Source organism: Protopterus annectens, chromosome 6.part0, assembly GCF_019279795.1.
Source record: "Protopterus annectens isolate FY-2018-M chromosome 6.part0, PAN1.0, whole genome shotgun sequence".
Lineage (NCBI taxonomy): Eukaryota > Metazoa > Chordata > Ceratodontiformes > Protopteridae > Protopterus > Protopterus annectens.
The window spans coordinates 870,268,167-870,293,963 of NC_056737.1; the positions used below are offsets into that span (position 1 = coordinate 870,268,167).

General features: G+C 37.5%; 2 protein-coding genes across 2 annotated transcripts in view; both read left to right on the forward strand.

Annotated features, from left to right (window-relative positions):
• The window catches only part of LOC122804587 (heat shock protein HSP 90-alpha-like), an 856,879-nt gene that overhangs the window by 668,906 nt on the left and 162,176 nt on the right, over window positions 1–25,797 (forward strand). The window lies entirely within an intron of this gene.
• The window catches only part of DTD2 (D-aminoacyl-tRNA deacylase 2), a 953,848-nt gene continuing 928,334 nt past the window's right edge, over window positions 284–25,797 (forward strand). Inside the window, exon 1 of the mRNA XM_044074544.1 lies at window positions 284–661. Within this exon, the coding sequence (XP_043930479.1) occupies window positions 548–661 (114 nt within the window). The 5' untranslated portion in view covers window positions 284–547. The remainder of the gene's footprint in view (window positions 662–25,797) is intronic.

Consider the following 25,797-nt stretch of genomic DNA (forward strand, 5'->3'; position numbering starts at 1 on the left):
CTGGCATTCCAGTAATGTGTTTAAAAATTAATTTATTTTTTCATGCCTCACAACCTTTTTGTTTCTATCTAGATATTAAATAAGCTGTCATGTAGCTAATGCAGTGAAATATTTTTTCCCAATACACTTCATTTTGTCTTGACTGGACTCTTGTAATGACGGTTTGGCACCCAGGGCAGCCGTATTTAAAGTTCCAGTTGTTGTGGTTTTGAGCATAGCCCTGCCCCTTTCTAGGTGACCACACCACTTCCCATTGGCCCCACCCATTTAGCTGTCTCCTGCAGCCCCTCTTTGATTTGAAGTTACCAGCCGCCACTATACAATTTCATTACTTTAATATAAATGTGAATTTGCCTATGGTCACAAGTGATAATTCAATAAAGGTGTTTAAAAAATCAGGAACAGTTTACAGGCGTGTCTACAAATATGAAACGATATAAGATTTAATAATAGAGAAATCTGCACTGTTACTATAGCTACCATTACGCCTGCGGGACTAAACATTCCGATTTGTAGACGGATGTATTTCCCCGTAACACATTAAAAAATGTCAGCACAATCAGGCCAGACGGGGGTTGCTAGAGCTGTAGTGCAACAATGTTTGCATGCGACACTGCAGGTGAAGCCAGCCGATTCCGGCTCGGAAGCAGAATGGACAGAGGTAACCTATGTTTAAATTTAACTGTAGTAGTGGTATTCCAGTGAATTGAATGAATGCGTTTTATTTTACTTTGACAAGGCATAGGCACTGCATGTAAGTTTAGAGTGACGTTTCCTTGTATTGAGATGTCACAGTGGCACAGCCATTACCGTTGCTGCCTCACAGTTCTTGGTTGTGTAGTTCTGTTTTCTTTTTTTCTTCTCTCAGCGCTTGGTTTTACCTTTCATTTACTGACGACAGTTTTATCTTCGTTTTAAAGTCTGCATGTCCTCCTTAAGTCCTCATCTGTCTGCTTGCGCTTGGTTCGACATGTCACTCTTAACACTGGTACCTTTTTGTGGAGTCTACATTGTCTTCTTTGCGTCCAGTGTGTGTTTTCACCAGCTACAGCTCCGTCCCCCATGTCCCAGCCCTGCAAGCCCGTTGGTAATATTTCAGTTTGCTCCAGATGTGCGTGGCCCGTAGTTTGTACGTCCTGTGGTAGACTGGCGTCATGTCTAGTATAAGATTCAGTGCCTTGAGGATAATGAAGTTAGGCATGGGTTTCTGCCGCCCCGCGACTTCTGAAACAGATAAGATGGCGATGAATGAATGACTGTAGTACTGATATTGCCCCATGTTATTAGAAGTATCTTTTTTTTACTATGAATCAATACTGTGAGATTATTTAGTTTTGCCAGTTTACGTCTTGGACTCTGATCCAGTACCAACACACTGACATTATTTATTTTTCCAGTTTGCATCTCATACTTCTCTTTACTCCTGGGCATGTATCTCGGCTGAGTTTCATTAGGAGCCTTAGACATTCCACATAGCCCCACTTTGAAATATTGTGTCACAAATTAGTTAAAATACTTTTTTAACAAATATTTATTTGCAGTTTGTTAAACGGGAAAGCCCACTGGGCCGTGCAGAGTCCATTTTCAGTGGAGGCCGGGGAGAAAAGCTTCTCATTACAATACAAAGTACATTAGAATTATGGGCTTTGTATTCGAACATTACCCACCGTGATTTTCGCGCATGAATGGGCGTGGCCTGCATGATTTACAGGGCAAGTCCGTGTGAGGTTGCATGCAAAATATGGCTGAGTAACAAGCCGTGCAGATTATCCAGCGACCTGTTGAATAGTCATTCTGAATATTCCATCTGTGGCCATTTGTTACCGATCTTTTTTTCCCCAAAACATTTTTAATTTTTCGATATACAGAAGACAAAATGTTGCCTTTCTTGAAATACGGCCATTCAAAGCTAGTTAATGTGAGTCCTTTAATTAAGAGATGTAAGGACAGGCTCAAGTATTAGTGGGACCGAAGGACAGTATGTACGCAGTACTTTACACCCCCATCCTAATGTGCTTTAAATTGCTTTTGCAGGGGGCAAGCCCCACCTTTCTTACTGAACATGGAAGTCAGTAAATAATGACACACACTTTAGTTTCACAGTTTGGATTCTGTTGAAATGTATGCTAACATAAAACTTGTAAAGCTAGCAATTTTCTAAGTTTATAAACGCAGTACTTAAATTCTCACCATGTATTTGGTAGTTTGCCCCCCATTTTATTTGTTCAGATTTTGGGTGTTAAAAGATTGAGAGGTTTATGTCAGTGTTAACAACTGGAACTGTACATTAAATGTTACAGTTCCAGGTGTGTAACTCTCATCTTAGTTACAGCAATCCACTGTCCACCAAAATAAATGCAGTTAGACATTACAAAAAAAAAAAAAAAAAAACACGTTTTGAAAAATACATATCTGCAGACCAACAGAATAACATGGAAAATTATTTGTCATATAGGATGTGGCACCGCAAATAAATACTGGATGTCAAACAGCTAAGAAACAGTAATAATTAAAACAAGACAAGTCAAGAGATCTGCCATGTGCGTTTCTGCCCAGAGGACTACAAATAGTTAAGGTCTTTGTTGTTATGTAGAATAGATAACGTGCACTTGCAGCAGCGTGTACATTCAACTACACTGTTTTCCATATTCTATTTGGTGACGTTGGGTATCTCGTTTATTCACAGTAAGACTGGCAATTACAGGGAAATGTACAGTAGTGGGAGGGGGTTGAGCGGTCCTTGCTACTGCGCATCTGGTGGGGTAATGTTCTAATACAAAACCGAATTATGTACATAGGTAGTATAACATTGCTTATGCTTAACAGTGTATTAATAGCAGAGTTGTAATCACATTCAGTACAAATTAAATTATATACAATGGTAGTATAGCATTATTTTAACAATAATTGGACTACCGAGATAGCACAATTAGCATTACAGTGGTGTTGCACATAGAGTTTATAGATAAAAACACTGTAAAGACAGTAGGGGAGAGTGAGTCGTTTGAGATATGTTTTCAAGGGGGCTGGGTGCAGGAGAAGTTTCAGGTGGAAGGCAGGTAAGTGTGGAGAGATGTTTTGAAGTGGGCAGGATTTTGGAGTGTTCTGATAGCTAAAGTGAGAGCATTCCAATTCTTGGTTAAAGAGCAGGAAGTTATCCTGATGGCAGGTTAGGTTTGTGAACCTGAAGAAATTGATTCTCTGATCTAAGGGACATGTTTGGGATGTAAAAAGTGACAATGGAACTAAGGGCAGGACAGTCAGAGGGTTTAAAGATAAGTTTGTGAGCGATAGTTAGTTGCAGATAGTTGAAGTAGGGAGTTCAAGCCATTTTAGGGAGAGAAGTTTATGGAATTCATTGCGAATTTAGTAATTTTATTGTAACAAGTCTCGATTTTAGCTTTTAGAGAAATATGGAGGTTGGTGAGCAAAGGGGTGTCATACATTAGGGAAGGAAATAGGTAAGTAGAGGCAAGTGTTTGGAGGAGGGGCTAAGGAAGTGGTTGTGCCTGTAGAGCATTCCGAGTATTTGATGGGTTTTTTTTTTTTTTTTGCAGGTGAAAATCAAATTTTAGATGTTCATTTATGGTTATGACCAGAAGTTTTGCTTGGCTGACAATTTCTATTAGAGCTTTAGTTTGGGAGTATATCTTAAACATGGCTTAAATCTTTTTATGGTAAATAATATTGCATCCCTTTAAATCTTCAGAAACACTTTTTGTAAGTGCCTCAAATGAAACTATTATGCTGTGAACTTCTTAGCTGAAGTTAGTAAGTGTTCCACACTTTGTCTTTTTGCTGCACATTCTGAGAACTAGTATCCCACATTTTGGGTACAGAAAGTTGAGGGTTCTGTAGTGATTATTGTGGTTGAGTCCATGTTTACTTCTCCATTTTGATTCCGCCATGCTTCCTCCATTTTGATTCCGCCATGCTTCCTCCATTTTGGTTGTCATCTGGTGCTCCTTTTGTGTAGCACCCCCCCCCCCCTCCAAAAATATTTTTCTTTTTGTACTGTTGTGCAGCTGACTGGTAATTTTATTTTCATTTTAATCTGCATTTAGTGTAATAAGTATAGTATAATAACAGTCTGCTCACCTTTCCGTACTCTGGTAACTCTTTTACTTAGCATGTTATGCCACCCACCACAGGCTAGTATTTCCTCACACAACAGAGGTTGTGAGTAAAAACCACATATACCAAAGGCTTGCAATTTTGCTTTCTAGCAGAAAGAATACTGCAAGCAATAAGAGTTTTATAGATATCCTGTAAGGAAAAATGGTAGAAACTCAATAAGTTGTCCAATGTGAAGGTGTATAACATAATAACTTCATGTCGGTGTTCACAGTTCTTGCATGGTGCTTACAGTAAATCTTGAATGGTGGAAGGCATATATGAAAGTACACTTTATAATTGTTTTAGATTGGGAATAGCAGTCTTCTCTTTATAAGCAGTAAAATGCAAGACCATCATTTCATTTACATTCATTATGCAGTTTGATGTGCAGAATTTTATATATTTCTTCCACCGTTGCTTTTCTACTACCATGATTATGGTAAGTCGTACATACTAGAAGGCATATGAAAGTGTGCTGTGTAATAATTGTCTGAGACTGGAAAATAACTCCCTCCTCTCAGTCAGCAGCAAAACACATGACCATCATTTGCTTTGCATTCATTAATACATTTTTGACATACAGAATTTTATGTATTGCTTCCACCATTGCTTTTTCATTACCATTATTGCACTTCAGCTTTTTACCAGCAATTGACATACAATAAAGAAACCAACACTACCATTAGAGCTAAATGGCCACAGGCATTTATTTATTGTCTGATTGCTTGTCAATTTAAATTAGAATATATGTGCAAAGGGATGATCTTCTAGGAGACTTTGTTTTGCTCCGGTTTGTGCATCAGTTACTTAATCCTGTAGAGTGGCAGCAAGGTTGATATCCATCAAACCAAAGGCCCATCATCCCCAGTGTCATCATTTCCATATAGTTCTAAGGAAGAGTGGGATAGCAAGTCCTACACTGTTCCATGAGGCTGTCCACTGTTTGTGTGTGGTGATGTATAGGGGAGCTTTTATCTGTCTTTGTATTTAGAGCATGCTTTATTTAGTAATTGATATAAAATGTATAAGTGAAATTCTTTAGGTTGACTATTATTCATACTTTAGGTGTGACTGACACACACAAGTTAAAAAAAAGTACTAATCACTGACTTAGTTTGTGCCTGGCCATATAATTCCATTGACGTATCTGATCATTGCAAATGGCTACATGATTAAAATCGGTGCACATTTGACACCCAAAAAATGTGACATTTACTGTGATGCCAAGCCTGACGTCAGTCTAAGGAAATCTGAAAGTACTGCATATCTTTACTTCTCTTTTTCTCATTTCCTACTAGTAACACATTTAGTTTACTGATCTTTTGTGTTATAAATTTAAAAAGGAGTGAAAGGAAGGGATATGCTTAAGTCTGCCTTAAGGTGTAACCTCTTGCATCATAAAATGTGATTACAGTCCAAGTCAAAGATGAAGTGAACTAGAACTTTGTATTTTAACATATGATTTCTTTTCAAACAATTAAATGTATGCTGACAACCTGTGTATTGGTGCTTTGTATTGTCTATGAGCTGGTGTAATTAAGCCCTTCTCCTTTACAGGTCTCAGAACTGGTTTGATTACTTTTGTTGGGAAGCCGATGCAGAGCAACTAATGAAAAAGCTTCCTTCTAGAGGAAATGATTTGTTGAAGCTTTAGAGCACAACTGAGTTGTTGAAATGTATAAAAATGTAAGCTTGGGTATGTTTTGGGAATGTAATGAATTGGCATATTTAAAACACATCCTTGCAGAATACCGTCATAAATACTGGGTGAGCAAATGGCTGTAACTAATGAAATGATTCTTTTGAGCTATAACACAGGATCTGAAATTTCTAGACATAGTAAGGCCTTGTTAAGTTTAACTCTGTTGACTGCCAAAAAAGCAATTAGAAAATGGAAATCAAAGTTCAAACCAACTGCATTTGAAGTATTGAATACTTTATGTAAAAAAACTAAATAAAAAATGGAAGAGAGATCTTCAAATTACATAGAATAGAGAGTAATGTTCAGCAGAAGTTGCAGTGAGGTTTAAGGGAAGGTAAGCAATTTATGTAATGTTGGACTGATGGGCATAATGCACACACATGGAAAACATGTTAATATGGTTTGTTTTCTTTTCTATTAATGTATGCTTGTCTGATACTTTATTTTTTTTAAAGCTAGAAGGGCAATTTGCTAGCTATAAAAAATGTGAGCTTGGCTTTTGTCATGTTTTTGCTTGCAAGAAACTGAGGCGACCATTTCCCTGTAAGTTTGCTATCTGCAGTTTATGACTCCTGTCATTTAGGAACGTAGAAAAGGGAGTTCAGAACTCTTTAACGTCAAGACAGATGTGTTTAGCTAACTTAGGTATAGTTTTTTAAAAAATATTCCTGTCATTTAGGAACGTAGAAAAGGGAGTTCAGAACTCTTTAACGTCAAGACAGATGTGTTTAGCTAACTTAGGTATAGTTTTTTAAAAAATATTCCTGTGTGCTTCAACTGTTTATTTTATTTTTCCATGTGCACTTTTTTCTTGTTTAGCCTGCATCTATACTGTTACTTTATAAGTAAATGCTATTAACTTTTAAGCTTTATTGGCTGCATTTAGTGTGTGTCTGTGTGTGTCTGAGATATATCTACATATAATCATTACAATCTGTTATCCAACAAGTTACCTAGATCATTTGAGTCTACTACCAGGAAAAATATTAATTTGTATGATTTAATATTTGGCTTAATTAATAAAGTCAGCAAGTAACTAAAGGTCTGTGGACAATTCCAGAGCGGTGGCAGTACTGCTGCACCATGAATAAATTGGTTGGGAACTGGTGAATTCTGCCAGCCTCCCTTGAGAATTTGCGTGTGTGTGTGAGAGAAATTAACTTCTGTGAAATTCAGTTACTGTGGGTAAGGGGCACTGGCAGACAAAGAGTTCACACAGAATGGTGAGTAAGGAGTCTGGTATGCCAGGTCAAAAATTTAGCTCTGAAGGTAGCCAGTGCACTGTCTAATTTGTGATTGGATGTTGTTAGTTCATATCCAAGACAGAGTTAGACACGCGTACACTTTCTTGTAGTTTAATCTGATTTTATCAATAAGGATGACTGCAAGTGGATTATACAAAGTAGGCAAGAGGGGAACAAAATTTACTGGAGAAAATTGGCAAAGAAAACATTTTTTACTTATTTGAATACCACTACCCAATTTCTAGAATTCACATATATTGATTTGGCTAGTGCTATTGATTACTTAGATGGGAAACTTACTAGAGATACTGTTAATGGAAAGTTTCAATCTGTGATCTACAGAAAACCAACATTCTGAAATGCGTAGTTACACTGCAATAGCAGTCTTCAGCTTGGGCAGATGTGCAGTATTGTAAAAGGTCAAATATCCTGGCTCTCAAGACTGACTTCTGATGAGGCCACTTTCTTTTCAGAATTAGAGGAATTTTGTCAAATATTTTACAACAGAAAGTATTCCATTGTGTTTGTTTTGAGGTATGAAGGAAGAAATGTTTTGAATTAGACAATAAAAAATCTTCCATTTTATACCATCTAGTATAACAAATACAGAATACTAGTTCTAGAGACTGTTTTACTACTGTTGTTCAGTGAGTTCACAAGAGTTCAATTATACACAAAAATTAAATCTGTGTGCGCTTTCTTTATTGGTACTTGATTTTTGATATTTTGAAATTTAAAATTGGTTTTGCTCCTGTTTTTATTGATAGCAGGAATTGTGGCATTAGAATAGTTGAATTAACTGATTCTTGGCAGGGAACATAGCTGAACAATATGACTAAATGTGTCATGTCATCAGTGCAGATATGTAGGTGAACAACCCACTATTATATTAGGGGAATATGTGGCAGTTATTCCCTGTATGTGATGATACATTTGGGGTGGTTTATGCAGCTTAATGCATCTCCGATGATTCTTTTTATATTGCAAATGCAGAGAGAAGGTTACAGTGGCACTTGTGAAACTTGTATTCCTGTACATATTCAAGTAAAACTTAGATCTATGGATGGGAAACAAAAAACTGACCCCAGAATTGCTCCCCTGTAGTACTTGAGGCAGCTCCTAAATGTTTTATCCCTTGTGTGGATCATATCATAGATAATTTGTAGGGACTCCAGATATTCTCATTAGGGGTATTTAATAATTATCGACCGTGTTATGGGTAAAGCCATTCTGTAACCAAATGGGATAGCTTATTTTCCGTCTTCTCTGAGTTTCTGTTTTCACACTGGGATTAAGCTGTTGCTTAGTGTGTAGCCATCTTCAAATGGTATAGGTATTTTGAGCACAAAAGGGAAATTGGCTCGGCTTAAAGTGGCCCACAAGGGCAGCTAGCCTAGGAATTACCTATGAACATGTTAATAGCTTTAGAAAAAGAGACGCCAACAATTCATTGACCAACTACAGTTTAAATTGTTCTTTTTACATGTTTACTTTTTTCATCTTGGAACATGGTGATAGTTGGGAAGATTACTTGGAATTCATGGAGTTGGTATGGCAGTTCAGATTAAATGACCACTGTACCACAAGGTTTGAATGAACATATTTTAACTCTGTCTTAAGATTGCATTCTGCTAAATGTAAATACTTCATTTATGTATTTTCATTCATACACTGCTTAAAAAATGTGCATTATACATTTTTGGCTGGTACTTTGACTTCTTCATATTAAAAAAAAAATTTGAAGTTGATGATGTCACTTCCTCTTAAGGAGATATTCTGAGATTTTAACACAATATATTTTCAGATGAAGTCTTTCTTCATGGGGTGAAAGCACTCAAATCAATAAACTGGAACTTTAATCAGATTTGGTGGCCATTTTTTGACAATATTCTTGGTAGTGTACTGTAAACTTATTGTTTATTTCACAACTTCATTTCCATTTGACTTTTCAAGAATCCTTACTCATGGGTTATGTACCAAACATGTGGTACCTGTCCAAAAGGGTGGCAATGTCTCTATTGTGGAGAATTATAGACCTATAAGTTTAATGTGTATTTAAGTAAATGCTTTGAAAAAGTTCTGCTAGTTATTTGTTAATCCTTAAACTGGAATTAAGTCAGCATGGTTTTGTCCCAGGACGCTCCCATCAAATGCTTTGAGCTTTTACTAGTGTGGAGAGCCATGATTGAAGGATTACTTGTTGATGTTGTGTACTCGGATATCTTTAAGGCTTTCACTACAGTAGAGCATGATATAACCGTTGTCAGCAATGGAAAGTAATATACATAGGTACATGGTCAGATGGGTAAATTAATTGGTTAAAACATGGATGGTGTAGAGTAAGCATAAGTAATATAGCTTCAGACAAGAAGTTGCTTGCCTTGGGTGTTCCACAAGTTTACGTACTGGGCCCTATTTTGTTTGTAATATTTGTCTTTTACAATCTGGCTGAGTAAATATGCAAATTATACAAAAATTGGGTCACTATTTATCTCACTTGGGGATCAATCCAGAGTGTAAGGGTACTTGGAGATTCTGGAATCATGGGCTATGACATCTCATATGGATTTTAAGGTTAAGACTACAGTTATGTATTTTGGTAATGCTAACCCATGCTACCCATATGCAATGAAGAACTGTTTGTTACAAGAAGATAAGGTGATAAGAGACTTGGGCATTTAAAATTGATAGTAAATTCAGTTTTGGGTTTAGCTTGCTGGAAGTACTTACAATTTTAGAAGATCAAGAACATTCTTAGGATAACTACTAATGGGGATAAAAAGTATCAGTTCCATCATATAAAGTGGTAGTGAAACCACTTATTGAATATGCAGCATCAATTTGTAATTATATTTCTACTCTGTTAAGAAGGTTAGAAAGGGTCCAAATAACTCGATAGACAAGTTAAATGTTTGAGAGATGTTGATTACAATAAAAGATTAGAAATATTTATTCTATCAATTATATACTTAATAAATAACTTTTGGGATGTGGTCTAGTTATCTATATAATGACATCTATTTAAGTATGAGGATTAATAAAAGGGTCACAATTTGACTGACTAACCTGATGATAGATGTAAAAATAAGTAATTCCTAAAATGCTAGTTTTTATCTCATAGTAGTGCTGAGCAGTGGTAGAATTCTATTCCATTTAAAAATTAAGAAATCTGGTTCTCTCATCTGCTTTAAAAATAATGTGGATGGGTGATAGGGTATACGATCCTGTGCTAGTATCAAACATTTGTAGCCCTTTCTAGGCTTTGGGTTTGAATCACTGCACATTGATGATTAATAGATCTTCGTTTACATTCCTGGACTTTATCAGGGCAGTTGCCCGTGACAACTCATTTTGATTTCACAATGCAAGATTATCACTAAGCACAGCACTAAAACTACAGTTTGCACCAAACACAAAGGGTTGTGTCAAGTAAAATTTACTGTCAAATATGTACACCCTGTCTGGATTCTTAACGCATATTCCAGTTGATGGATGTAATGGTGCAATAGCACTTTGATGACTTTCAAAACTACTTGTGTGATTTATTTTCTTTGTATTTCATTTTGTTAACCATGGGGGTGGGCTGGTCCTTGGATCCCTTTCAGCTACAACCCATGTAGTGGTCTTGTCAGAATACTCGATGGTTAAATTTATTTGAGGTGATTTATATTTCTTCGGTTTACCACTGCATAACCGAACACATGGCAGTCGAACCCAACAATGATTGATTCCAGTAACTGAATTTTTGCATGTTGAACGGCCAGAATGTCGCAAAGCCACCAAATGCAACATTTTCGACCGCTCTACATCTAAAACGAGTACTACCATAGGTCACAAAGGGGGCGCTGGTTTGCGATTCAATACAGTTGTGTTCGGCAATGTGCATATTTGCCGCACTCCTTTCGGTCATCAGGGCTCGACCAGCTGTCCGTCGGTTATGCGGTGGTAAACCTATTTCTTCACATATGCTTGTTTGGTACAGTTGATGGTAACTTTGTATAACTTTTTTATAAAGGACGATTAGGTTAGCTTAATGTATATCTAGAGGTATTTAGATGAGCTCAGTATGATGAAAAAAAAATTACACTTAATTTTAATGTGCTTATATACAAGTATGTTGCAATATCTGTCTGTCTTTATTTAGTTAGTTAATACTTTTACTAGGAAACATTGACATCTTTACCGTTGTGTAGAAATAATGTTATATAGTGGCAATGCTGGTGGTGGGGAGGTGATTTTAGTTGCCTTATATCACTTAAGCAGGAACAGGCATAGGTATCTTTCAGGTATCCAATAAGTTTAGCTCTGAATTGTGGTTATGATTTTTTTGTTGTTTGCAGATATAGGAAGGCAGACAGTTGCTGCTGGCTACTAGTTTAAAGTGTTTGTCACCAATAGCAAGGCTTAACTGGGGGACTTTGGTTTGATGGAGAGCCTTCCATGTCATCTCATAGGTAGATCTTATTTTCAGTTTGCATTTAAGCAATAGCCAGTAATTGCTATGGACGAGTTTAAAGGTAAAAGCTGAGAGCAGTAATGTAGCATGCTCAGGAATGGAGAGCCATTTAGCTTTCAGGAGTATGCTACAGTGAAGCTCAATTCTGGGATCTAGAGTAGTGTCATATTCTTATGATGGTCTGAAGAGTCCAATGCTTTAGCTAAAGTGTTCAAAGAGATTAAGACTAGGGAATATTCAGATCTGAGTATAAGAATGTGTTTTTAATGAGGGCACTGTGCAGATGAGAGATTAGGTAATTTCCGTTGGTGTAATTGGCTTTTACTTGTGTAGTGATTGTGATTTCAATATGGGGATTACATGTAAGATAGGGTGCAGATAGAGATCAAGGTATTTTGCATTGGTGCTTGTTTTGTCTTGTTGTTGAGACTAGAGAATGGTAAGAGGGTTAGCACAGCTTTGCTTTGGTTTTGTCTCCAGCAGCGTTGAAGCTGTCTTTGTGGTCATAACCTAAGACTATTCCAGAAATTCAAGAGAGAGAAGTTTCCTTCTAGATGTTTCTTAACAGCTAGATTGGTAGAATGTGATTGTTTTGATGTAAGGTGTAATCTGCATAAAGGATTATTACTGATAGAGGGATTAAGGAGGTTATGTCATTAAATAATGAAAAGAGCATGAATATGTGAAGGAGTCTTGAGCTACTCTAGAGATCGAAGTGCTGGAGTCCCACTGTGAAGACTGGCATTTTGAATAATGAAGATTCTTTGTGAGAGGTATTTTTAAGGCAAACTACAGAGCTGTCATTAAATTCCAGAGTTTCCACATGTGATCCAGCCTTTCTCTTCCTTGCAGTAGTAGATATGTCAGTGAAATTAAGGTATACATTTTCTTAAGCTAGTGTGCACATTTCTGAAACCTTGTTGAGCACTGGTGAAGATGCCATATTTATTCAATAAAAAATAGATCGTGAGGTAAGGTGTAAAAGTGTATTGATTATAGGGTGGGGTATAAAAGTACACTGGTCATATTATATGTAGAATAAGATAATAATTCCCCTTGTTTTTACAATGGTGGATGTCTATGTCCTTGGCTTAAGCTATAAACATTTTTTGTAATCAAATAGGCTTGAAAAAAATAAGGCAAAATATTGTAAGCCATGAAAAGTGCTACATTTCTTGCATCTGCAAAGTTATCTTGTGTTTTTTTTTTTTTCTTCCATTATCAAATGCTGAGTAGGAGACAAGGGGCCAGACTTCAAAAAGGTTGCTCTCAGTGTAAGTCTGCCCTGATTCCTAAAGACTTGCTCTCAGTGGTCTGCCCTGATTCCTAAAGACTTTATCTTAGTGTAAATGACTGACGTTAGTGTAAGGCCTGTGTATAAACCGACTTACACCTGGGTCCAGATCCAGAAAGACCTTTTCTTGGTGTAAGTAGTCACTGGGCCCAAGAATTCTGCAGCTGAAGCTAGTTGGCCGGAGGAATTATGTATAGTTTGCTTTTCTCGAAGTAAAATTTAGTCTTTCATGCATCTGCTAAGTTGTTTGCTGTTGTGTTTTTTTTTTTCCTCTTCACGGACTACTTTTACATGGAGGTGAGCTGTAGCAATTAAACTTGAGAGTTCTGAACATTCTTTGAGGGAAATGTAACATTTGGGAAGTGAATAAGAGAGAACCTCCCTAGCAGCCTTAATACTTTAAAGAACCATGCACAATTTAGTTTTATTTAAAGGTAGCCAGTGTACTTTTGCTTAGAGCTAACATTCAGTGTTTTCTGAAGTCATACAACCTTTTTTTTTTGCATTTGGGAGGTAAACATAAATAAGAAAAGAACTTTCAGCAGTCAATTCAGAAGACAGTGTAATTCTGAGCATAGGCTGTAACGTGCTTTAGCATGGGTAGCCTTAATTTTAGATTACATAATGCCTGTGGGTGCAGCTGTTGATTTTGAAGCAATTCCTAACTGGAAGGTCTAATCTTCATTTGTTGAAAGTGTGCACAGTTTAATGTGTTTATCCTAAGTTAATAATGTAGGGGGTGTTCTGACAATGTATTTAGTTTTTTGTTTGAGGGTTTTCATTAAAGCAAAAAGTCTTCAAAAAAATTGACACGAGTTCAGTTGGAGATGAGAAGAAACAACTGTAAAAAAGATCAGCCCGTCAAACACAAACAGTGTGTGCATGTAGGACAAACAGAAGTACACATTCAAAAACTGCCATCTGTATTAGGTGGGAACAATAGTTATCATAATGGCTACTGTATCCACATTGTCTTGGAATGTAAATGGCCATACAGGTCTATACAAAAAGGAAAGATTATTGAAGTATATTAAGAAATGAAAAGTGCAAATTGCAATGGTGCAGGAGACACATTTGGAAAGAAATTATTGTAAAATTTGCACAAAGAAAGGATTTCAGGATGGCTATTCAACAGATTATTATGGACAAAAGTAAATTGGAGTAATACTGATTGCTAGAGGAGTTTCAGTAGTGATTAGAAGGGGGAGAGACAAAAAATGGAAAGGGGCTGTTGGCAGTGGAGGTGGATTATGCTGGCATGTATTTATATTCCACCAAAAGTGGCTATTATGTAGCTTAAGAACATTCTGGGAGAAATAGTCAGCTTTCAGCAGAGAATGTTAGTTGTAAGTGGGGGACTGGAAATTGATTTTCAATAGTGGTTTGTCGGAATAGTGAGGATGTGACTGGGGACATAGAAGGTAAAATATAACAAAAGAGGACAGATTTCTGAAGAAATTTATGAAATTATTCAAGGAGGAGGAAGTGAATTCAGTCACAGAAACCCTGGCAAAATTTGCATATTTCTCAAGATATAATGACTAGGCTGGAGTGGATAGTAATTATAATTTCACAAAAACATATGCATTAATAGAAAGCTTTGGCACATATCCAGTAACTGTTTCAAACACTGCATTGATACAAATGGCAGGGTAATTGAATAAAAATGAAACACTAGTGCTTTCCAACCTACCTGTTAAAAAGTGTGGAATTTAAGGAATGGGTAATGAAAATATTAGAGTTATTAGGGACAATTAAAATCTCTTCAGAAGTGATATCTAGGGAGTGTGATTGATAAAATGGAAATAGGAGTTTAAAAATAGTATAGAAATAAAAGTGAAAGAGATATGGTTAAGAAATAATAGGAATTATTTAGAGGGCTGACAAAGGTTAAAGTGTTGCAGGATAAGGCAAATCTTACAGAACAAGAAGAGGAGACACTACAGAGTGCTAAAGAGAAAGTAAGGGAGTATTTGGATAATATGCACGAGTTTAAAAAGATTGCTGTTCAGTAGCTATTTTTAGTAACAACTGCAGAGTGTAAACTTAACACACTGTCTTAGGCAACGGAAAGTAGAAACAGTTGATGCCAAACTTAAGGAGACTGAAAAGAAAAATAACCAAAGATGCTGCAGAGGTATTAGAAGTAATTTGGATTTTTGTATAAAGCAGAGGAATGTGGAAGCTATGAAGGAGCACAAAAGGAAATATTTATAGAAGACTTGATTATGCAAAGGTTAAAGGAAGATGAGTCTCAACAATTAATAATTAAGATTGGAGGAGTTAAGTTTAAAAGTATGATGTGTAATCACTCTGCAGGGAAGTCTGCATGAACAGATGGTATTCCTCTGGAAGTTTGGATGTTAGGAGGGAAGAAAGTGATAAAGATATGGAAGATTTTATTTAGTAGTCTTTTAAAAAGTGGGGAAGCACTAGCATATTAGAAAAAAAAAAGCTGTATTGGCTGTATTACCCAAAGAGGGTAAAGACCCATCACACCCAGCTTCACATAGATCATTTCAGTTTTAAACCATGGTTATAAAATGTTTGTGTATACTAGCGAAAAGAGTAGCAAATGTGTATCCAAAATAGTAAATTTGAAATAGTGTATTTTTTGTGGAGGTGAGGAAAACATTTGACAACATTTAATAGAACGATGATATAGAGAGAAGCAGAATGTAAGAAAATACTGCTGCTGTTAGTGGGTCTTGATGCAGAAAAAGTGTTTGATAGAGTAAACTGGGATTTTATGAGTAGAGCAGTAGAAGCATTTGTATTCCCCAGATACGGTAATAAGGTTAATTAGGAGGATATATGAAGAATTGAAACTAAGCATTAAAGAGGGTGTGTTCCTGTCCCATAAGCTGCATTTGGACCAGGAACCAGGCATAGGTGTCCTCTTTCCCCTTTGTGTTTTATATATAGAGGCATTGGCAAAGAAAATAAGGGACTCAGAAATTCAAGGATATAATTGCTATGGTAATCAAGAAAAGTTACAAACAATACAGAGGTACACCAAACTTTGAGTTTAAGGAAAGAAGCAAGAATTGCAACAAGTACTGCAAAAGCCCTGCACCTTAAATAGAAACAGGAAGCAAGCTGGTTTAGACCAATCAGTTTTGGAAATAAATGCTTAACAGCGACATTAAATAACTCTTCAGCTATTAAGAATGAACCCTTAATGTCGAATCATTCCACCTTTTGTTAATGATTTTGCTAACTTTTTGCAGTCCACCAGAACTGCCATAGCTAAAGTCTTTCCAACAATTTACTCCCCCACCAAAACAGAACAAGAACATTCATCCCCTGATCTATACTCTCTCTAGCCTCTTATACAGCAGGCTTTCACTTCTCTGAAATGAATGTAAAGCACACCAAGTCCCTACTTCTCAAACTCAACACCTTCTTCCTCTTCCGCTGTGGTGACCCCTAAAGGGAGGAAGAGGATCATCTGTTTCCATTTATTCCTGTCCTCTGCATCTTGCTCTGTCACACCAACCACCTGCATGTCCTCTCTCACCACATCCATAAGCCTTCCTCTTTTCCTGTTACCTGGCAGCTTCATCCTTATCTTTTTCCCAATATACTCTGCATCCCTCCTTAGCACATGTCCAAACCAATGTAATATTGCCTCTCTGGCTTTGTCTCCAAACCTTCCAACCTGGGTTGACCCTCTAATATACTTATTCCTAATCCTGTCCAGCCTCGTCACACCCAGTGCAAATCGTAACATCTCAAACTCAACAATTCAGGATCCAAATCCATCAGTCTTCATCCCAGCCTCCTAAGGCTTATCACTAGCCCCCTTACTCACATTTTTAACCTCTGTCTCACCTTGGGCACTGCCCAACCAGCAGTCAAGCACACAGTTATAATCCCTCTACCTAAAGTCAATTCTCTTAATGGGTTGAAAGACTTGTAGACCTTTTTCACTTGTGTCCTATTATCAAAATATTTGAAAAACATTTAAAAAAGCTACTACTTAAGAACATTAACAGTTATGGCCCATTATGTGATGCACAGCATGGCTTTTGCAATGCCTTCAGTACCTTTAGTACCCTGGTAATGGCCACTGAAACCATTTATTACAAGTGGAATGAGGGACTTATTGCTGCAAGTCTCTCTTAACATGACAAGGGCTTTTGAAATGGTCAACAATACCTTTCTTCTCAATAAACTCAAAAGACTCGACTTTCTGCTGAGTTCACAGCAATCTCCAAAGTTATGTAAAAGACAGACCATGGCAATGCCTCATCCTCTATTGCTAATTAACTTAATACACGTATACTGCAAATGTCTGTACTAGGTCCTCTTCTGTTTTCTTTATTTGTTAATGATCTCCCCCAGAGAATGACCAAATCTTAAATTAATAATGTTTGCAGATGATGTACTAGTACTAGCCACTCTGATCTATGTACCAGATTATAGGACAGTTTCACTCAGTTATGCACCTGGTCCACTACTAGCTAACTACTCCAAGAAAACCAATTTCATGGTCTTTGCCTCAGCCAAGAAATTGCCCACTATTTCTCGTATTCACTTAACAGATCTTAATGGAAACAGAATACTAAACTGTGGTAACTAGACCTACCCTTTCCTTTACTCCACACACAAACTTTGTAACTAATAAAGTCCTTGAGCAATTGAAACTGTGTTACAATATCATTCACTTCCTTTCACCTGCTGCTTGCAGGGCCATTGCTAAAAATAGTTTTACACCCAAACCTAAATATGGTCTTCCTTTTCTCATTATGCATTCAGACCACAATACTCACAAAATACAGACTGCTAAGAATAAAATCTGCAGATTCATTCTGTTAACAGACCCCCAGATACACCATTGCAGTTTGCTAAATAAATTCCAAATGGCTTTCAGTGCATCATAGGGCCACTTTTCTTCCAAGTACTCTAACTTACAAGGTGTTAAAACATGGTCACTGCCCCTCTTTAAGACTGAAACTATCTCTACAAGACATCTTTAAGACTGAAACTATCTCTACAAGACAAGCCTTATGTACTTAGAAGTAAGTACACTAGACAGGTTCACTGTAGTATGCCCTCCATTTAAAACTGCTTTAGGTGAAAGAGCCTTCTCTAGACTTGGATCTGCTACCTGGAACTACCTGCCTATAGACTTCAAACATCTAAAAACCATTAAAAGCTTTAAAGATGCACTTAAAGAGAATCTCTTTACTGAATCTACTTGCAGCTGCTACCATGGCATCTGATATACAGTTATTTCAAATGTATATAGAAGGTCATTATATGTATGATTGCACTGTTACGCACACTTAAGCTTGCATTTTGTATAAATCCTTTTTTCAGTGCACTCTGACTCTATCTTTTAATGCTGCTCTATCTGCATTCAATCTGACTGTTTTGAATTTTGTTGCATTCTCATTTTGTATGTAATATTGATTGAAAGACAGTGATGTGTATTCTGCTTTTTGAGATTGGGTTTTAGCTGAAAAGAGTTAATGGACCAGTCCACTTACATGATGAGCAAATAGTAAGTAAATAGTAAGTGGGCTTTATTTGAAGATAACATTATTTTGTACTTGATAAATTCAGAAAATGACATCTTCGTGTTATGTTTGAGACAGTTTCAAGCTTGAACTGCGGTGGTGGTGCTGCGGTAGCGTTGTCGCCTCACAGTAAGACGTTGTCCTGTTCGATTCTCAGCTAGAGCGTCTTCTGTGTGGAGACATGCGTGAATGAGCGTACCTTCATTGAAGGTTGTGCGTCAGGACCGGCAACTTGGCACGTAAAAATCTACTGCCAATCATTAGCGGACCGGAGTTCTGCTGTGGCGACCCCTAACCGGGAAAAGCTGAAAGACAACAACAGGATATAAAATTAATGAAGATTAAACAATGGCCATAGCCATAAATTAAATGCCCAGACTCAAATTGATTCAGCAGTACCCTAATTATGGGGACAAGTTGAGATGAAGTATTTAGGAATATGGGTTAAAAGGCTTCTGTTGTGGCAGTAAAAGGATATGCAAGAAGAGACTAAACAAAAGATGTAAAAAAAAAAAGTTTGTCATTGCATTAATATATCAGTTCTCCATAGAGATGCAAACATCTAGAAAGGAAATTGTCCTTATTGAGCTGTCCAAAAAAGTTGTACTGTGTAACAAAGTAAGTGCAGAGCAAGTATCCTGTGCACTGACAAGCTTAGAATGGATAATTTGCACATTAAGTAGCATTTCCATAAAATTTAGTATTCTATAGCCTTGTCGTCTTCCAACTCCAAAAAGCACCATTTAATAGCCTTCTGTTAATCACCTGTATGTTACTGTCTTGTAGCTCGCCAATTAAAGGGCAGGTCAAAATGGTTTTCCAGTTTCCTAACTTCTCCACAACCAGCTTTGTGGATAATGGGTATCTTGAGATAATGTCGAAATTGTCTCATGTTTACTGATAACCACTTAATATTTAAATAAAAGATACCGTATGCAAAAGGTGTACATACACAAAGTCACTGGAAGCTAAACTCTGCCAGTAAAGCAAACATAAAACAAACTAGCTTGTCAAAACCATACATAGTACTCGACACACACACAGACCAATGTATGTTGAGGCACTTAAATCCAACCTTCTTAAACACCAAAGACCTCCTAGACTTTCCATCTGCAAAGATTATTCTCTGCAAACTCAAATACACTCAACAAAAGCAACACCTAACACCACTCACACAGCCACATTCGATGGAACTCCAAATAAATAGCCCCTAAGGTGAGCAAACTCATTTCCCAAGACTCTCGTCATAGCAGATCATATTGTATGACATACTAATGCTCCTCTAACCAGACTGAATAAGGAGAGAAAAATGGTTCGTTGCCTTTCTGGAGCCAGGATCCACCAAGTTTCACGCAGCCAAGTTATTGCATCACGGGTACCAACCAATATGATTCAGTCATAGTCCATGTAGGTGCAAATGACTTGAGATTTACCTCCATTGACTGTACGAAGAGCGACATTATAGATATCTCTGACTGTGTGTCTCAAACTGGTATAAGCCTAGCATTGAAGAGCATTTTACCTTCACCAAGGATGATGCCACATTGCTAACAAAAGATGATTAACTTTTAGAATTAGCTCAGTTTCTGGTGTCATCCTAGGGGAATCCAGTATTTGTCGGCATGGGAGAATATCATTAACAAGCCATGCTGCTTTGTCAAGGATGGTCTGCTCTCTGGGCTTTTAAATATTGGTTAAAACTTTATCCTCCCCATAGACCCTTTTTAGGCAATACCAAATTGGTAAACCTACCAACATAGCAAACTCAAGTCAAGGAAACCTCAAGGTGGTGTTGCTCAATGCCAAGAGCCTAAACAAGAAAGTGCACTGCATGCTCACCTCACCTTGGAGAATATAAACACCTGTGGAGTTACCAAGACATAGTTGAAAGCCACAGAGTGTACCCTGGCAGTGCAGTGTTTCAGGGACTTTCACATATTTAGACCAGTAGCTGCACAGACGGAGATTAAAGGTGGAGGTGTCTCGATCCACATCAGTAACGAGCATTCTTCTAGGTTGGTTACACAGGATGATGTGCTAGAGTTTCTCTGTGTGCAGATCACCATAGACAAAATTCCTTTCTATATCCTAGCAAGCTATAGGTCACCCTGTATGTCCCATGAAACTCATAGCTCATACTTGGGTTGGATAGTGGGTGTTTCCAGTAGGTCTAACACCTTATTATGCCTCTGTAGACTAGAAATCTTGTATGGCTTCAAGTTTTCAGGTGCAAAAATTCCTGGATTTCACAAACACACTCTTGACCAGTTAGTGTGTATACCCACTAGAGGTTCCAACACGTTGGACCTCGTACTCACAAATATCGGAGAAAAACTGCCCCCCATGTCACATCCTCCCTGGTGCAGTCTGACTGCGAAGGTGTCTTCTTCAAAATCAATGCAGTAAACCCAAAAAATCTACTCCAAAGCATTTTATTAAGTGATAACTTGTCAAAATTAAATGTTCCATGAAATCCAGAAAACACAGCATCCCATGCAGAATTATTCATGAAACTGTGTACAGCCATGTTAATGGGTGCATATTGTCTGTCATACCTACCATATGTAAGCCTGTGACAAACTCTGAAAACAAACAAGCCTGTTGGAATCCCAATTAAACAGGTTATATAACAAAAGGAATAATGTCCTAGCTAAAACTTGGAAGTGCAACTCCTAAAAAAGATAAAAACTCCCTAATCAAATTAGAGAGAAACCTAAGAGGGCTTATTATGAAGCCAATTTTGAGGTCCAGATAGCCTCCCAGGCTAATGACTACCAATGGACCTTCTTCAGATATGTCAGAAACCTCAAAGTTAATACTCAACATTGTTCTGAACTCATGGTTAATGGTGCCAGATTGATTGATTGAACCATGTGATATAGCAAATCTGCTGGCTGACTAATTCAGCTCCAACTCCCTCCTCCCCAAGAAATCCCTTCAGTCATAACCTCACCAGCCATAAAGAAGGAGCAGGTCCTGGTTGTGCTTTTTAAGGCCAAGAGCACCACCTCAATGGGCCCAGATAATGTCCAAAGATTCCTCCTGAATAGTCTGAAATATGACCGGTGTAGGCCTCTGGAAACCCTATTTTACTTTAGCTTGAAAATAGGCGTCATGACATGAGAATGTAGGACTGGAACAGTCATCCCCCTACCTAAGGGTGGATGATCAACTGATCCTGGAAACTACAAACCCATAGTCATGGAATGAATTTATTATGGAACTAATCAGCAAGAGTACAGGTAGCCTTCAGACACTTGATCCAACCCAGTTTGGTTTCATCAAGGGTAGGTCATGCTTACTAAACCTGGTGGGCTTCTTTGAAAAGGTCACCAAGGCAAAGGATGAGGGTAAAACAGTGCATGGTACCTACTTTGACTTAGCTAAGGCATTTGATACAGTATCCCACTTGAGCATCATTAATAGACGCATGGAATTATGCATAAACCCCTTTATAACACACTGGCTAGCTAGCTGGCTCACAGAGCCAGGAATTTAGGATTGATGAGACCACCTCCACAAAAAGGCCAGTCACCAATGGAGTCCCACTGGGCTCCATGCTGTGCCACTCTTCTTTGACCTCTACTTCTTGGAAGTCGAAGCTAATGTCAAAGGCCTATGGCAGACCAAGTTCATAGATTATTGCAAACTGTGGGCAGTCATAGAATCCCTCAAAACACAAACCTCTTGTAGGAGGGACTAATGCAGACAAATGACTAGTGCCAAAGCCACAGCTTAAATCTCAATGCCAAGAAATGCATAATAGGACCTTTTGGAAAGTCAGCCACCCCTAGGAAACTAAGTCATTGATAAAACATCCTTGAGAATAGACCTGTTAGTGATTTGTGAAACGTGTTGATAGCAACCTGGCCTTCAATAAACATGTCAAAAATAAGGAAATGATTGTATATGTCTCAGCTTATAAAATGAGGGCATGACATCTAGGTCCATGGAAATCATTCTGCCACTGTATTTGGCATTCACCGGGCCCATCATTAAGTATAATGCTCCCTTCAGTATATACCTAACCAGACACATGCAACAACTGGAATGCCCGCAGAAGTTCCTCATAAACAAAATACAGGGCCTAAACACAAAGTCCTATGTGGATTGCCCTAAAGCCCTATGAGAGGTAATATGTGTCTGGTATACAAGGCATGCCTAGAGCCCGCTCTGATGGACCTTTTGTATAGCCACAAAATTAACCGGACCAGAACTAGTAGATCTAAGGACCTAAACTTTGCTTGGGATGTAAATAGATCGTGTTGGAGAGACAGATATGTATCTCAGAGAATTCCCACTGTCTGGAATAGTCCCCACATCCATGTGAAGCTGAATCCTTCCCTAACCCTATTCAAATGTAACCTGGTCCATTGGCTGGGAAACTATAAATGGATTTCTGTTTTGGTGCCCATGTCTCTAATGGACTGAGGCAGTCATTAGATCAGTGTAATACCTACATATAATGTTGAAGATGCAAAAACTCGTGTAACACATTTAGGTTGCACAGCTAGGCTTATAAAGGCCCTTGTTAGCCTTAGCTTAGTACAAACATATGAACTGAGAAAGTAAAAGCTCTTGTTTATGCATATTAATAGTAAGATACAAACATTGAAATTATTTTTAGTCCTTTTAGTTTTATATACAAGTCAGGTATGTTTCTATCAACCACAAGATAAGTTGTGGACAATAATTTAATAAAGAGTTGAAAGAAATTTTCTTGGAGGTGAAGGGGGCGAGAGTTAATTGGGATAAGTTAATCCTCCCAGTAGAACAAGGTGGTTTAGGATTAGCTTATTTGAAGGGATATTTTAGAGCTATGCAGTTGAGGCTCGTCTATAGAACAGAAGCAGAAGGTTATAATTCAAAGTAGAAAGGGATGATGAAGTGGAGGAATCAAGAAATAAGGAGAGAGTGGGATTTTGGATAAAGAACTTGAAGGGTAATAACAGTCATAACACAGCATTATATTCAGAAAGTTGCTGAAAGCATTCTAACAAATAAGCCAACACAGGAATGGAGAAAGGATATTTTGCCAGTAGGGATGACAGTATGTAGGGGTACAGGAAATAGGCAAGTGTGGGGCTACAGTTGACTGGAGAAAATTGTAAACTGTCATAGAAAGAAAGGTTCTGGGATCAATAACTAGAAAGGGAAAGTAATAGAGTGAGATAAGGCCAAGAAAAAGTTTCCCTACCAGGGATTGAAATCAGAGTATGACCAAGAAAAAGGGATAGGGGAGCCCTAACTGTTAAGATCTGCTCTGGTAGAGTTTTTAGTCAGATCTAGAACAGAAGCTTTTGTTTAAAAAGGGGGATAATTTAGTAGTGCATTTAAAACATTGCATGGCAACTACAAGGATCAATCAGAGAAGGTTAGAAAAGATTGGGAAGGAAGACTGGGAGAAAATGTAAAAGAAAAATTTTAATAAAGAATGCTTTGTATTCAGTTGTCCTAACGAAGAGTGAAAACTTTGCAAAAGAAACACAGACAAGCTGATTTCAGAAAAAGCATTCAAGGCTGGTTTTCTGACTCTGGTAATGAGGTACCAGAAGAACTAGCAGGAATCGCCAAAACCAACCTCAAATGCTTTTCTGAAATCTTGTCTGTTTCCTTTGCAAAGTTTTCACTCTTCTTTTTTTACCTTTTAAGGTAACTGAATAAAAAGCATTCTTTAATTTTTTTTTTTTTTTTTTTTTTACTTTTTTAGTCTTTAAGTAAAATATTGTTCCTCTATCATTACATTACAGACCCCAGTCAACTAAAATGCATATTGTTAGTCATATCATTTCAAAAATGTTTTCCTGTCCTTTTACACTTTCTGCTTCCCTTGTACATGTCGTTTTTATTCTTTGTGTGTGCCCGTGTCTGTATGTGTTTGTGCGCACATGTCTGTATATCTATATGTTATTCTGACTGGATCGCTTGCGTGCACGCACGTGTGTGTGGGGGGATGTCCTACTTCTAAATCCTGAAATTACACAAGACCGAACTTTATTTTCACAAGATAAAAATAAGGAGCGGTTGAAATCACTAATGTACAATTTTTCATAAGGCAGATAAACACTTGCCTACCGTGGGGAAATATTCCCTTTTCCCCACAGTAGTGCTATCCTGGAGTTGATATATATAGTTCGAGGAGTGTGGGGGGCATGGGTGGTATAACCCCCCACGTAGGTGGGTTTTACATAGTCCAGTGTGGTTCTGTGAAGTTTTGGGGAAGGTTTACTTGCCCTGTGAAGAATTGGTGGTTTGAGATTTCAAACGTTCATTATTTTCATCTCCTGGAAATAACATCGGTCTTCTGGGATTTCCAGATTTAGAAGTAGACCCGTGTGCGTGCAAGTCTGTGTATCTATATGTTCTGAATGGATCATGTGTGTGTGTGTGTGTGTGTGTGTGTGTCTGTACATCTGTATGTTATTCTGAATGGATTACAAGTGCGCGTGCATGCACACGTGTGTTGTTTGTGTGCTCTGTCTCTCTGTGGTTCATTAGTGAGACAGAACCACAGAGGGACAGAGCCACAAACCCAATTTAAATAAAAAGCATTCTAATAAAAATGAGAGGATGTATATGGGTCCCAAGTATGCAACAAAGTCCAGAAGGTTTAGGATTTATAGGATCTTTGTTTGTGTTTGCATAGGTATTTTTATACCTTATGCAGACTTCAAAGCATTTTTCCTTGGGTTGATAGCACAAATGTTGGAGGTGTGATGGGGAAGAAAGAGGAAATGTAATGAGCTAGTAAATTTTAAAAACTCCCTACAAAGTACTCTGCTAGAAATATTAGGGGAGCAAATGGCTATAACTAAGCAAACTTTTTTTTTTGAGCTGCAACATGGGATCTGAATTGCCTAGACATAGTAAGGCCTTGTTAAGTTTAATTTTGTTGGCTGGCAAAAAAGTAATTATTAGAAAATCAACATCAAAATTTAAGCATGCTGTATTTGAAGTATTGAATGTTATAAAACAGAGAAAATAACTGGAAGAGAAATTTTTAGAGAAAGGAAGGAAGGAGTAAATTACATAGAAATGGAATTTGCAGAAACAATACAAGCAGAATAACGTTCAGGAGAACTGAGGTTTACACGGAAGCAAACATTAAGCAATTTATGTAATGTTGGACTAAAGAACAGTTTTATAAGAAAGATAATGCATGTAAATGGAAAAAAATGTTAATATGGTTTATTTTTTCTTTGTACAAGTGCCTACGTCATAGGTGATAATTTAATAAAGGTGCTTAAAATTGATTATTTTTCAAAAACTTAATGAGGACAGATGTGCATCTCCGAGTACATGTGTATACATACAGACGCACATATATATAATTATGTATGTGTGTGTGGTATTTGTATGTTTTGCTAATATAATCGCTGTGCCTTTGATTTAATTGTTTTGATCTTTATGCTCTGAAGTCTCTTAGTAACAAATTGTTGTTCTTTACTTATTGCTCATTG